This window comes from Euleptes europaea, chromosome 3 (assembly GCF_029931775.1).
Source record: "Euleptes europaea isolate rEulEur1 chromosome 3, rEulEur1.hap1, whole genome shotgun sequence".
NCBI classification, from domain to species: Eukaryota; Metazoa; Chordata; class Lepidosauria; order Squamata; family Sphaerodactylidae; genus Euleptes; species Euleptes europaea.
Genome location: NC_079314.1, coordinates 111,700,959 through 111,713,108, shown reverse-complemented (window position 1 = coordinate 111,713,108; position 12,150 = coordinate 111,700,959). Strand labels below are relative to the sequence as shown.

Genomic DNA, 12,150 nt, shown 5'->3' with positions numbered 1-12,150 from the left:
TCAGCTAGTCAATGCTTGCTCCCAGAGGGTTGCTCTGGGAGCAAGCATTGACTAGCTGAGAACCACACCCTTGTTTACATGTAAGATATTCTCTTGATATTTAAGTTGTAGGAGCATTGCCTCCTTGCACACGGAGAGCTGAAGAAGCTGCCCCCGGTGGCGGCGAAAACGCAAAGCATCCGGACGGCGTTCCGACCCGACTTCAATCTCCCTCTTTTTGCCTTCTGTTAGGATTATGAAATAAGAGACTTTGTATTTGTACTTCCCAGACTTGGACCCCAAGCCGGAATTGACTTCTTTACAGTTGGCATATTTGTTTGTATATATTATTGTTGACTATCTTGTTGTATTGAGTCCGTCTTTAGATTTGATAAGTTTCCGTTGTCACACTATTGCACTTGCACTTTTGTTATTGATTACCTGGAGGCTGGCAACCCTCCGTAGAGCCCACCTTCTGAAGTGGCCATGTTCTCCAGAGGAACTGATCTCTGTAGTCTGGAGATCGGTTGTATTCTGGGGAGATGGCAACCCTACTCCCAGGTGATCTTTATTTTTGTTCCATCCCAAACCCCTCTTTTCTGTGTTATTTTGGCACCAGTGCATAAAACTCGGTTTTGTAACAGCACAGGAAACTCCAAAATCATCAGTGGCAAAAATGAAAACGAGGCAAACCAAAATTACTGACCATGAGGAGGACACCCTATGAATCAAAGCAGAATGAAAACGATATGCAAACAAAAGCTGGGCGTGACGTTTTTTAAAATAAAAAAAGAGGGGCCCATCTGAAACATTCTTTCATCAAAACATTGGTGGGTGGCCTAAAAATCTGGGAAAGTATATTTACCTTGTTTTTTTCAGCAAGCTAAAGATCCAATGGCAGGCATGTAGAAAATCTGTCCCTTTCTTTTTTTCTTTTTTTCTTTTTTTGCTTGCCTCAAAACAAATATCCATGGAACCAAAGCCCTTCTGACAGCCTTCTTTCCCCAAACAATTTCCAGTGGGGCGTTATATTTATTGTTATATTTATTTTTAAAAGGTGCAGCCTGCTTTCTCCAGTCGTTCGAAACCACTTATGAGCCTGGAGGGATTCGTTTCCTTTTTAAAAATCTGGTTACAAATTTACCTTCTCCAAAGATGGTGAGGGGTCTGGAGACCAAGTCCTATGAGGAAAGGTTGAAGGAGCTGGGTATGTTTAGCCTGAAGAGGAGAAGACTGAGAGGGGATATGATAACCATGTTCAACTACTTGAGGGGCTGCCATATTGAGGATGGTGCCGAGTTGTTTTCTGTTGCCCAAGAAGGTCGGACCAGAACCAACGGGTTGAAATTAAATCAAAAGAGTTTCCATGTAGACATTAGGAAGAATTTTCTAACAGAGCGGTTCCTCAGTGGAACAGACTTCCTTGGGAGGTGGAAAGCTCTCCTTCCCTGGCCATCTGTCAGCAATGCTGATTCTGTGACCTTAGGCAGATGATGAGAGGGAGGGCATCTTGGCCATCTTCTGGTTACTAGAGGTGTGGAGGGGGGAGGTCGTTGTGAATTTCCTGCATTGTGCAGGGGGTTGGACTTGATGGCCCTGGTGGTCCCTTCCAACTTTATGATTCTATGATTTGTGCAGCATGGCTTACCAATTTCAAAAAAGGTTGAAAAATATATCATCATGGGGAAATACTGATTTTGAAAAATCCGGTCCACACCTACATAATCTTTTTCAACTAATCAACCATGGACACAGTTATGTCACTTCACTGAAAAAAGCAGGTACATAGTGATGTATATCAGGGGTCGCAATGTGGAGCCCGTGGGCATATGCTGCCTAGCCAGGGTTGTCAATCTCTAGGTGGTGGCTGCAGATCTCTCACTATTACAACTGATCTCCAGGCGACAGAGATCAGTTCAACTGCAGAAAATGGCCACTTTGGAAGGTGGATTCTATGGCATTATATCCCACTGAAGTCCCTTCCCTCCCCAAACCCCGCCCTCTTTATAGAATCATAGAGTTAGAAGGGACCACAGGGTCATCTAGTCCAGCCCCCTGCACAATGCAGAAATTTCACAACTACCTCCCCCACACACCTCCAGTGACCCCTACTCCATGCCCAGAAGATGGCCAAGATGCCTTCCTTCTCATGAACTGCCTAAGGTCATAGAATCAGCATTGCTGACAGATGGCCATCTAGCCTCTGCTTAAAAACCTCCAGGGAAGGAGGGCTCACCACCTCCCGAGGAAGCCTGTTCCACTGGGGAACAGCTCTGATAGAAAATTCTTCCTAATGTCTAGATGGAAACTCTTTTGATTTAATTTCAACCCATTGGTTCTGGTCCGACTTTCTGGGGCAACAGAAAACAACTCGGCACCCTCCTCTATATAACAGCCCTTCAAGTACTTGAAGATTGTTATCATGTCCCCTCTCAGTCTTCAGGCTCAACCCCCCCCCCCCAAATCTCCAGGTATTTCCAAACCCGGAGCTGGCAACCCTATGCCTAGCACTGCTAGAGAAGGGTATGTGGGTGGTGCTACCACCCAGCACCACCAGGGGAAGGGCATGCACTTGGGAAATACCTAGAGATTTTGGAGGCAGAGCGTAGGAAGAGTGGTGTTTGGGGCATAATGCCATACAGTCCACCTTCCAAAGCAGTAGGTTTGCCAGGTCCCCCTTTGCCACCAGTGGGAGATTTTGGGGGCGGAGCCGGAGGAGGGCAGGGTTTGGGGAGGGACTTCAATGCCATAGAGTCCAATGGACAAAGCAACCATTTTCTCCAGGTGAACTGATCTCTATCGGCTGGAGATCAGTTGTAATAGCGGGAGATCTCCAGCCAGTACCTGGAGGTTGGGCAACCCTACAAAGCAGCCATTTTCTCCAGGGGAACAGATCTCTATCATCTGGAGATCACTTGTAATCCCAGGCAACCTCCAGTCCCCCACCTGGAGGCTGGCAACCCTAGCATACAGGCAGTATGGGCTGCTGTGATTGCAATGGTGGGAGAGCTTGCGAGTGGGCAGAGGCAGGACACGCAGGCAGGTGAGGGCATGCGGGTGGGCGGGCAAAAGTGGAGGCCTTGTAGTGGGCATTGGGAGCACCCTGAGCATTCCCTGTCCACATTGTCTGCACCAGGTGTTTAAAGGAATCCTGACAGTCTCTCTGTGTGTGTTAAGTGCCGTCAAGTCGCTTCCGACTCATGGCGATCCTATGAATCAATGTCCTCCAAAATGTCCTATCTTTGACAGCCTTGCTCAGATCTTGCAAATTGAGGGCTGTGGCTTCCTTTATTGAATCTGACAGTGTGCTACCCTCAAAATGTCAGTCCTCAGGTGACGATTATTCCTCAGATACACCCACATATTTTGGGTTGAAATGAGATTTAAAAAACAACAACAACCGCGATTCGTAAATAACATGTTTAGACAGTTTATCCCTCGATCCACCTATACATTTTATCTCATTCCTCCTTAAAGGAGCTCAAAACAGCTTACCTGGCTCTTTCCTCACAACAACCCTGTGAGGTAGGTTAGGTGGAGAGACTGGCCCAAGCTCACCCAGTGAGCTTCTTGACTGAGTGGAGATTTGAATCCAGACCTCCCCAGACATAATTTGTCATTCTAGCCACTCCACCACATTGACTTTCTTTTAATCTTTGATAAGACTCAGACGCTCCCATAGTGTGCTGGTGATTTTCTCTACATGGAAGTCTCATTGTCTGCCTCTGAAGGAGCTACCACAGAATCAGCATCGAGCGGCTTTGTGATTTCATTCAAGGAGCCACGTTCTTTCCTTTGGCTTTCAGCGGCTTCGACATCTTTTCTACCAAAGTGTTTCTTTACAAGCCCGTAAAACAACACTCCCAGCAGATAGGATGGTGCTCTTAAGCCAAACACAAGGGCCCAAAAAGCATATCTGCATAAAAGAAGAGAGTCCACAAAACACACACGTAAAATCAGTTTCATTGCAGATTATCTCAAGAAAGCTAGAATTGTCTTTGTGAGGTAAAGCTGGGGGACAATCAGGCCTGATCCCTATATTACCCTACAGCAGAGGTGGGGAAAATGTTTAGGCCAAGGGTTAGGGTTGTCAGGCCCCTCTTCGCCACCGGCGGGAGGTTTTGTCCCTGGACAAAATGGATGCTTTGGAGGGTGGACTCTATGGCATTGTACGTCACTGAGGTCTCCGTCCTCCCCAGGCTCCATCCCCAAATTTCCAGGAGTTTCCCAACGTGGATCTGGCAAACCTGCTCCCCTGTCCCCCACCGGTGACAGGAGGGACCTGGCAACCCTATTTACCCCAGAATTTCCAGCGATTCCTAGAGCTACCGCTGTTACTTCCAGGTTTTCCCTGGAAGTGATGTAATCATACTTGCAAAGCCTTCCTTGTCCCTGCCCCACAACTCCACCCCCAGTTGCCAGGCTTGGCCTGGCTACCCGAATGGAAACTTAGATGTGGCTTCCTCCTTCCATTCTCCTGCTAGTAAAGGCTGATAAGCCATGAATTAATTAGCAATTTGGAGGGAGTAGTGGGTCCAGTCTCCAGGTAAATGGTGAAGCAACTTGAGGGCCTGATGAAAAGTTCCTGTCATGGGAAAGTTCCACAAGGGAAACTATGTTCTCTGTGTGAACTGGCTTCTAGGGCTGTGCATCTCCCCTTCCCTCCCTGGGAATTTTCAAAAAGTCCAGAAATTTTCGAAAAGTCCGAAAAGCCGAATACAATAGATTTGGCTATTCTGGAAAACTGAAAAATTTTGGGTTTCTAAAACCTGAACCCAAAAAATATGTGTACACAGCTCAGTTATGCGCTGCTGGGGTGTTCAGCTCTCTGCTGCCTGCTGGCCCAACCTCCACATGGAAGTCGGAGCTGGCAGGCGGCTGAGAGCTGAACACCCCAGTGCTTAGTTCGCCCTCACCTGCTGCCTCCAATCATGTAGGCTGCAAGAAGAAGAAGCAGAGTTGGTTTTTATATGCCCACTTTCTCTACCACTTAAGGAAGAATCAAACCGGCTTACAATCACCTTCCCTTCCCCTCCCCACGACAGACACCCTATGAGGTAGGTGGGGCTGAGAGAGATGTGACTAGCCCAAGGTCACCCAGCTGGCTTCATGTGGAGGAGTGGGGGAGTGGGGCAGGGAGGGCGAAACAAGCTCTGGGCTCCAGCAGGTAAGGGGGAGTGAGGGGAGAGGGAGGAAGGGGGAAATGGCGGTGGGCCCCAAGCGGCCCTGAATAATGCCCCCCCAAATTGCATTAGGATCCTCTTTTTTGGCTCCCTTTTTTTAACCGGTAAAAATCCCTGAAAAATACCGAAAAAAGTTTTTCGGGTTTTTTCCCCAGTTCAGCTTTACCCGAATGCACACCCCTACTGGCTTCCCATGCAATTCAGCTAACGTTAGCAGTGAGCAAATGCTCCTGATTTTGTTTCTTTTCCTATTAGTTTATGTGTGTCAACACGTTTTCACATTTTGTGGGTTTGCGTGTAATGTGTGTCCATATCCAGTTTTTACAATTAATTTATACAATATTTATACAGCTAATGTGCCATACATATAATATCTCTATAATGCTCATAGGTAGTTGTGAATTTCCTGCGTTGTGCGGGGGGTTGGACTAGATGACCCTGGTGGTGCCTTCCAACTCTATAATTCTATGACTTATCTCCCAATTAAATCTGTTTCACTGTTAGCTGAATTCTTAGTATTTCTCTCCCTCTCTCTCTCTCTCACACACACACACAATTTAATAACTTAATAATAATAAATAATAATTAATTTAATTTCCTTGGAGAAATCTTGACTGCGAAGACTCCATGCTAATGTCGGTCATGCACTGGAGCGCATTCTTTCAAGCAGAGCCATTGCATCAACGTAATTAGGAAACTGCCACAGAGGGGAAAGTTGTAGGATTTCTGGGTTTCAATGCAGCTCACCTGAATGCTGTAGAATCATACAGCCTGCATGCCCCTTGCCTCCCGCAACCGGTTCTTGCCCACTTCAAGCAGGTCCTGTCTATCACTGCACCAAAATAAGCTGGGGCTGGAATTCCAGCTGTTGAGAGATCGAAAAGAAAAGATGTCGGCTTGCTGTTCCCAAAGCATTCTCAGACCTTTATGGCAGAAGCAAGATGAGGACAGAGACCCTTATATGCCCAAATAAACCAACAGAATGAATTTGCCATCATCAGAACATGAACAAGACCTGAGCCTCCATCTGTACATATCACTTAATAGCACCTCCAAACTGTCAACCTGTTCTCTGCACAGCGCATAGTTAAATTGTGGAACTCTCTGCTCCAGGATGTGGTGATGGCTGCCAACTTGGAAGCCTTTAAGAAGGGAGTGAACATGTTCATGGAGGAGAGGGCTATTCATGACTACTAGTCAAAACAGATACTAGTCATGATGCATACCTATTCTTTCTCCAGAATCAAATGAGCATGCCTATTATATTAGGTGCTGTGGAACACAGGCAGGATGCTGCTGCAGTGGTCTTGTTTGTGGGCTTCCAGGAGGCACCTGGTTGGCTACTGTGTGAACAGACTGCTGGACTTGATGGACCTTGGTCTGATCCAGCATGGCTCTTCTTATGTTCAGTTCCTTTAGAGTGAGTACAACCCCATCCACAACAAGCTGACTCCTGAATCCTGGGCAGGCTTTATTATCAGCCACCAGCATTGTAGTGTAGCATGGTTTGAACTTTGGCTTGTCAGATTAAATCCCTCCCAGTACCCCCTTCAGACCCTTGTTCAGAATATCTATTGTATCACCTAACTCAAATGAGAACGAAAGTTAGATGTCCTTAGTATACTAAATCTATGGATCATCTCCCCTATCAGTTGGGGCTCAAGAACCCTGTGAGATCCCATAATAGAACTGCTATATGACCAAGCACCATCTTTCGAAACTTTTCTTCCAGATAACCCAAAAGTTCCTGGAACACAGTGACCCCAATACATATCTTGGCCAGCCAGTCCAGGAGGGTGTGTGTGTGTGTGTGTGTGTGTGTGTGTGTGTGTGTGTGTGTGTAAAAAATGCCATCAAGTCACAGCCAACTTATGGCAACCCAGTAGGGTTTTCAAGGCAAGAGACTAGCAGAGGTGGTTTGCCATGGTCTTCCTCTCCATAGCAACCCTGGTGTTCCACCGTGGTCTCCCATCCAAGTACTAACCAGGGCTGACCCTACTTAGCTTCTGAGATCTGACAAGATCAGGATAGCCTAGGCCATTCAGGTCAGGGAGTCCAGGAGGATATCGTGGATTAAAATAACCAGAAACATGTTTCTTACCCAGACCTCTCATAACAAGCATAAAGAGGCCAACTGCAAGGGATTTCAGGTCTTTATCAACACATCTAAAAGACACAAGTTACAATTAATCTTGCTAGTATTATTTTTCTATTCATTGCTTTAGTTTCTTTCAATGATGCTTGATGCTCACCCACCTGCCTTGGTGGACTCGACACAATAGTCCTATAGCTGGTACTTGGGTTACAAGAAATTCAGTAATTTACAGTTACCAGGACACACAGACGTATTCCTACTCACCCTTCCACTAATGCATTCATTTCAGTGGTGTTGGCCATGAATACATATGTACTAGGATTGTGCATTTACAATGGGGTTCCTATTGGCTAGCATGTGTGGCATCATTGGTGGCGAACAACATAAATGACCACATGTGCTTTCATGGTTGCTACATAAATGATCAACAACTAACTAAAGTGTTGTGAAGTCCATGAAGGAACACCACCTCCCATATATCCCACCTCAAGAAGATGCTTTTCAGTTGTTACAATTGTCCCCAGCACTTGATGTAGCCCAGTAAGCCTGGGAGGGGCTGTGACTCAGTGGTAGAACATCTGCTTGGCATGCGGAAGGTTCCAGGTTCAATTTCCAATATCTCCGGCTAAAGGATCTGGCAGGAGGTAACGTGAAAGACCTCTGCCTGAGATCTTGGAGATCTGCTGCCAGTCTGAGCAGACAATGCTGACTTTGATGGATTCACTGTAAGGCAACTTCATGTGTTCAAGTTTACCAATATGATAATGACTGTATTGTACAAGGGAAGGCCTGTGGCTCAGTCACAGAACATGTGCTGTTGTTCTGAAGGCTCCAGGTTCAATCTCTGGCACTTCCCATTAAAGGATTGCAAGTAGCCAGAGTTGAGAAATACATTTTGCTACCAGAGAGCTGCTGGCAGCTAGAGTAACCAATACTGAGGGAGATGCGTCACTGTTCTAATTTAATTGAAGGAAGCTTCATATGTTACATTCATACTTGAGAAACATCTTAGGTGTACACCTAAAAACTATAATGTGAACAAAGTGGAAAAGCCTTATATAGCTTGGGACCAGCATACCTGAAGGACCACCTATTTCTCCCTTACAAACCTATCTGCTAATGTCCTCTTCTGAGACCCTGCTTCAGTTCTCAGATTAGGCAGCTACTAACTGGAGAGAGGGCTTTCTCAGTCACGGCACCAAAACTCTGGAACTCTCTCCCTCGAGAGGTTGGCCTGTCCCCTTCTGTTGCCATCTTCTACCAGTGGGTGAAAGCTTTTTTCTCCGTCTGGAGTTTCCACCAGTGATCCCTCTTTCCTGCCACATGCTTTAATTGTTGTTTTTATGTGTATTTTAGTCTTGGTTTTAATTGTTGTAATGATGTATTTTTGTGTGCTTTTGATGATTTTAAAGATGTTTTTGTTAATTATGTATGTTTTTAATCTGTTAGTAAACTACAAATAAACAGCATAAGCCAAAAAAGTTCAATGTATCTATATATCAAAAAGGATCACAACCCAAAAAGTATATGTCACTAACACACATTCACAGACAGAGCAATAAACATCACATACTACAGAAATATTAAGACTGCCACATAGTATTTTCTTAATCTCTTGCAGGAGATGTGAACAATGAATACATCACAGAAGAAAGGTAAGTGGAAAAATAGTAGTCCATATGGCTTGAAGCTTGTATTTTTTTTTCCTTTTTCCAAAGGAGAAAACTTCAAAGAAGAGAAGAGAAGACGGCCTGGATGCCTCTTTTAAAGACCGTTTCACCTCGCTCAGAATGAGGTAAGCTTTTTCAATTCTCCAACATAATATACTTATAGATTCATCATACAGTCAGCGTCATATCACTATCCCTTTCATCCCTATGAAGTAAATTTGTTTATTCCTCTGTCTGTGAATACGTGTTAGTGACATGTACTTTTTGGTTGTGATACTTTTTGACATAGATGTACATTGTACCTTTTGGGCTTATGCTGTTTATTTGCAGTTTGCTGATTTTGTAGCATAAGGGTATTCCTGCTTTGTACCTTTAATCGGTTAGTGTCTATGGTGGCCCTGATGAGGGCAGAAAGGTGGGGTATAGATTTTTTAAATACAGGCATACATTGTTGTATTGCACTTCATTTTATCAGAGAGATTGCATTTTTGAGCAAGGCAATCGATGCCATTTTCCCAACAGCATGTGCTCACTTCTTGTCTCTGTGTGACATTTTGGTAAATCCTGCAATTTCACACTTAATAGACTACAGTACACTGTAAACATAACTTTTATATGCACCGGGAAACCGACCCCCCAAAAATATTGTGTGACTCGCTTTATTGCGGTGGTCTGGAACCGAACCCACAATATGAGGAGAGACTTAAGGAGTTGGGTTTGTTTAGTTTGGAGAATTGTTAGTTTCCTGCATTGTGCAGGGGGTTGGACTAGATGACCCTGGTACCTTCCAACTCTATGATTCTATATCTCCAAGGTATGCTTGGAAACGGTGGATTCAGACAATCAGAAGTTATGAAAAATTTGAGGCGAAAGGTGAGGATAGGAAAGTTGATTGGTACTTACTTACTGATCTTACTTACCTTATCACGATCATGTAAAAAGGAGTCCCTCCCAACGCATAAAAAAAGGAACTTATTACTTTTGTTCCTGTGAAATATATAAACTTCCTTGAGCATTCTTCACTTCTTGGACATTCTCCCAAAACAGCTGAAAGATTTCTCATGAAACCCACATTTTCAAGGCAGCTACAATTATGAAAAACCTAGAAGAAGGTAACACAGAGAGTGGAAGGGTCATCCTATTAACTAGCATGTTGTATGTAAATGTCAGGGGTCTCTCACGCCCACGAAGCTGCCTGATACTGAATCAGACTATTGCTCTGTGCTGTCTGCTCAGACTGGCAGCAGCTCTCCAGGGTCTCAGGAGGAGGTTTTTCACACTGCCTAGTACCTGGATTGAGAGCCAGGGTGGTGCACTGGTTAAGGTGTCAGACTAAGATCTGGGAAACCCAGGTCGAATCCACACTCTGCCAAGGAAACTTGCTTGGTGACCTTAGGCCAGTCGCACCCTCTCAGCCTCCACCCTGGTAAGTATTTCAATGGGAGACCTCCAAGGAATACCAGAGGTGTGACATGGAGGCAGCCAATGGCAAACCACCTCCAAACTGTATCTTGCCTTGAAAACCCAACAGGGTCACCATAGGACAGCTGTGACTTGACGACTAAACCCTCCCCACACACACACCTGGATCCTTTTAACTGGAGATTGAGGGATTGAGATGGTTGCCAACCTCCAGGTACTAGCTGGAGATCTTCTGCTATAACAACTGATCTCCAGCCAATAGAGATCAGTTCCCCTGGAGAAAATGGCCATGTTGGCAATTGGACATTATGGCATTGAAGTCTCTCCCCTCCCCAAACCCCACCCTCCTCAGGCTCCACCCCAAACACCTCCTGCTAGTGGTGAAGAAGGACCTGGTAAACCAAGGGATTGAACCTGGGTCATTCTGCATGCCAAGCAGATGTTGTACCACTGGGTTATGGTCCTCTCAAGTTCCATGTACCATGTAGGGCTGTTGGAAAAAAATTCGATAAAATTCAGCCTGTTTTTATTCAAGAAATGCCGAAGTCCGAACTCCCCCGATTCGGATCCGTGGAATTCGGCACTAAGTTTGGAGTTTGCGAATAAATTCAGCCATTTAAAGCCATTAAAAACACATTCGCGCCTTTCCGCGGCTCCGGGGGGGCATGTTTGGAGGTAGAGGTCCCAAACTTTCAGTGTAGCTTAAGGGGGCCCTTCTTGCAAGAACCCCCAAGTTTTGTGAAGATTGGGTCAGGGGATCCCGAGTTATGGGACCTGGAAGGGGTCCCCCCATCTGCCCATTGCAATAAAGCCATTTTTAAGGTAGAGGTCCCACTCTTTCAGTGTAGCTTGAGGGGACCCTTCTTGCAAGAACCCCCAAGTTTTGTGAAGATTGGGTCAGGGGGTCCCGAATTATGGGGCCCGAATTATCTGCCCGGCCGAGGGTCTGGCTGCCTTGGCAGTTGGGCTCCATTACCCTGGCCCAGGGGTCTGGTTGCCTTGGCAGTTGGGCCATGCCATTACCCCGGCCTGGGGGTCCCCCCTCTACCCATTGGAATAAAGCCATTAAAAGGGATGTACTAAAACGAATGACAAGTCAGCCCATTGGAAGCAATGGGAGAGGCTGCCCAGCCCATTGAAGATAATGGGAGAAGGGAATGTTGGTTGACTTGCATTGACTCCATTGAAATACATTACAGGGGATAAACTAAAATGAATGACAGGCTAGCCCATTAAAAACAACAGGAGCGGCTGCACAGCCCTTTGGAAACAATAGGAACCAGCCAGAGAGAGACTCACTGACCCACAGTTAACTCCACATGAAGTTGGCAACAGGTGAAAACAGCAGAAAGCACAGTCCCACACAGAGGCAATCAAGCCCATCCCCCAGCAGAACAGGTAAACCCACCCCCCTTTGGCTTCCCCCCTCACACACACACAGAATCTCTCCCCCCCCCACATACACACACACAGAGGAAAAAATTATAGAGAAAAGCCCCCAAATGGGTCATACTTCTCTTCATGTCTTCTTCTCTTCCATCAGGAGCAGGGACTGGGAGTCAGGACTCAGGAATAATCCAATACGATTCTAGCAGACTCACACACACAGACTCTCTCTGGCCATTTATGCACGGGAGGTTTTGCCTTGGATTTACCGCTCTCTTAATGCACATTAAGGATTGCCTGCTCCCATTCATTCCAATGGGAGGGATGGGGGGACCACATAACTTGGGATTAATTGCCTTTTAGTCGGACCCCCGGGCCGGGTAATGGTACGGCCCAACTGCCGAGGCAGCCAGAC

General features: G+C 45.9%; 1 protein-coding gene across 1 annotated transcript in view; it reads right to left on the bottom strand.

Moving 5' to 3' along the window:
• Nucleotides 1-3,678: 3,678 nt before the first annotated feature.
• LOC130475826 (solute carrier organic anion transporter family member 1B3-like) overlaps nucleotides 3,679-12,150 on the bottom strand; it is a 32,078-nt gene continuing 23,606 nt past the window's right edge. The window contains exons 11-14 of the mRNA XM_056847695.1: nucleotides 9,848-10,029; nucleotides 7,264-7,328; nucleotides 5,910-6,027; nucleotides 3,679-3,895 (exon numbers count right to left, since the gene is read on the bottom strand). Coding sequence (XP_056703673.1) covers nucleotides 3,679-3,895; nucleotides 5,910-6,027; nucleotides 7,264-7,328; nucleotides 9,848-10,029 — 582 coding nt within the window. The remainder of the gene's footprint in view (nucleotides 3,896-5,909; nucleotides 6,028-7,263; nucleotides 7,329-9,847; nucleotides 10,030-12,150) is intronic.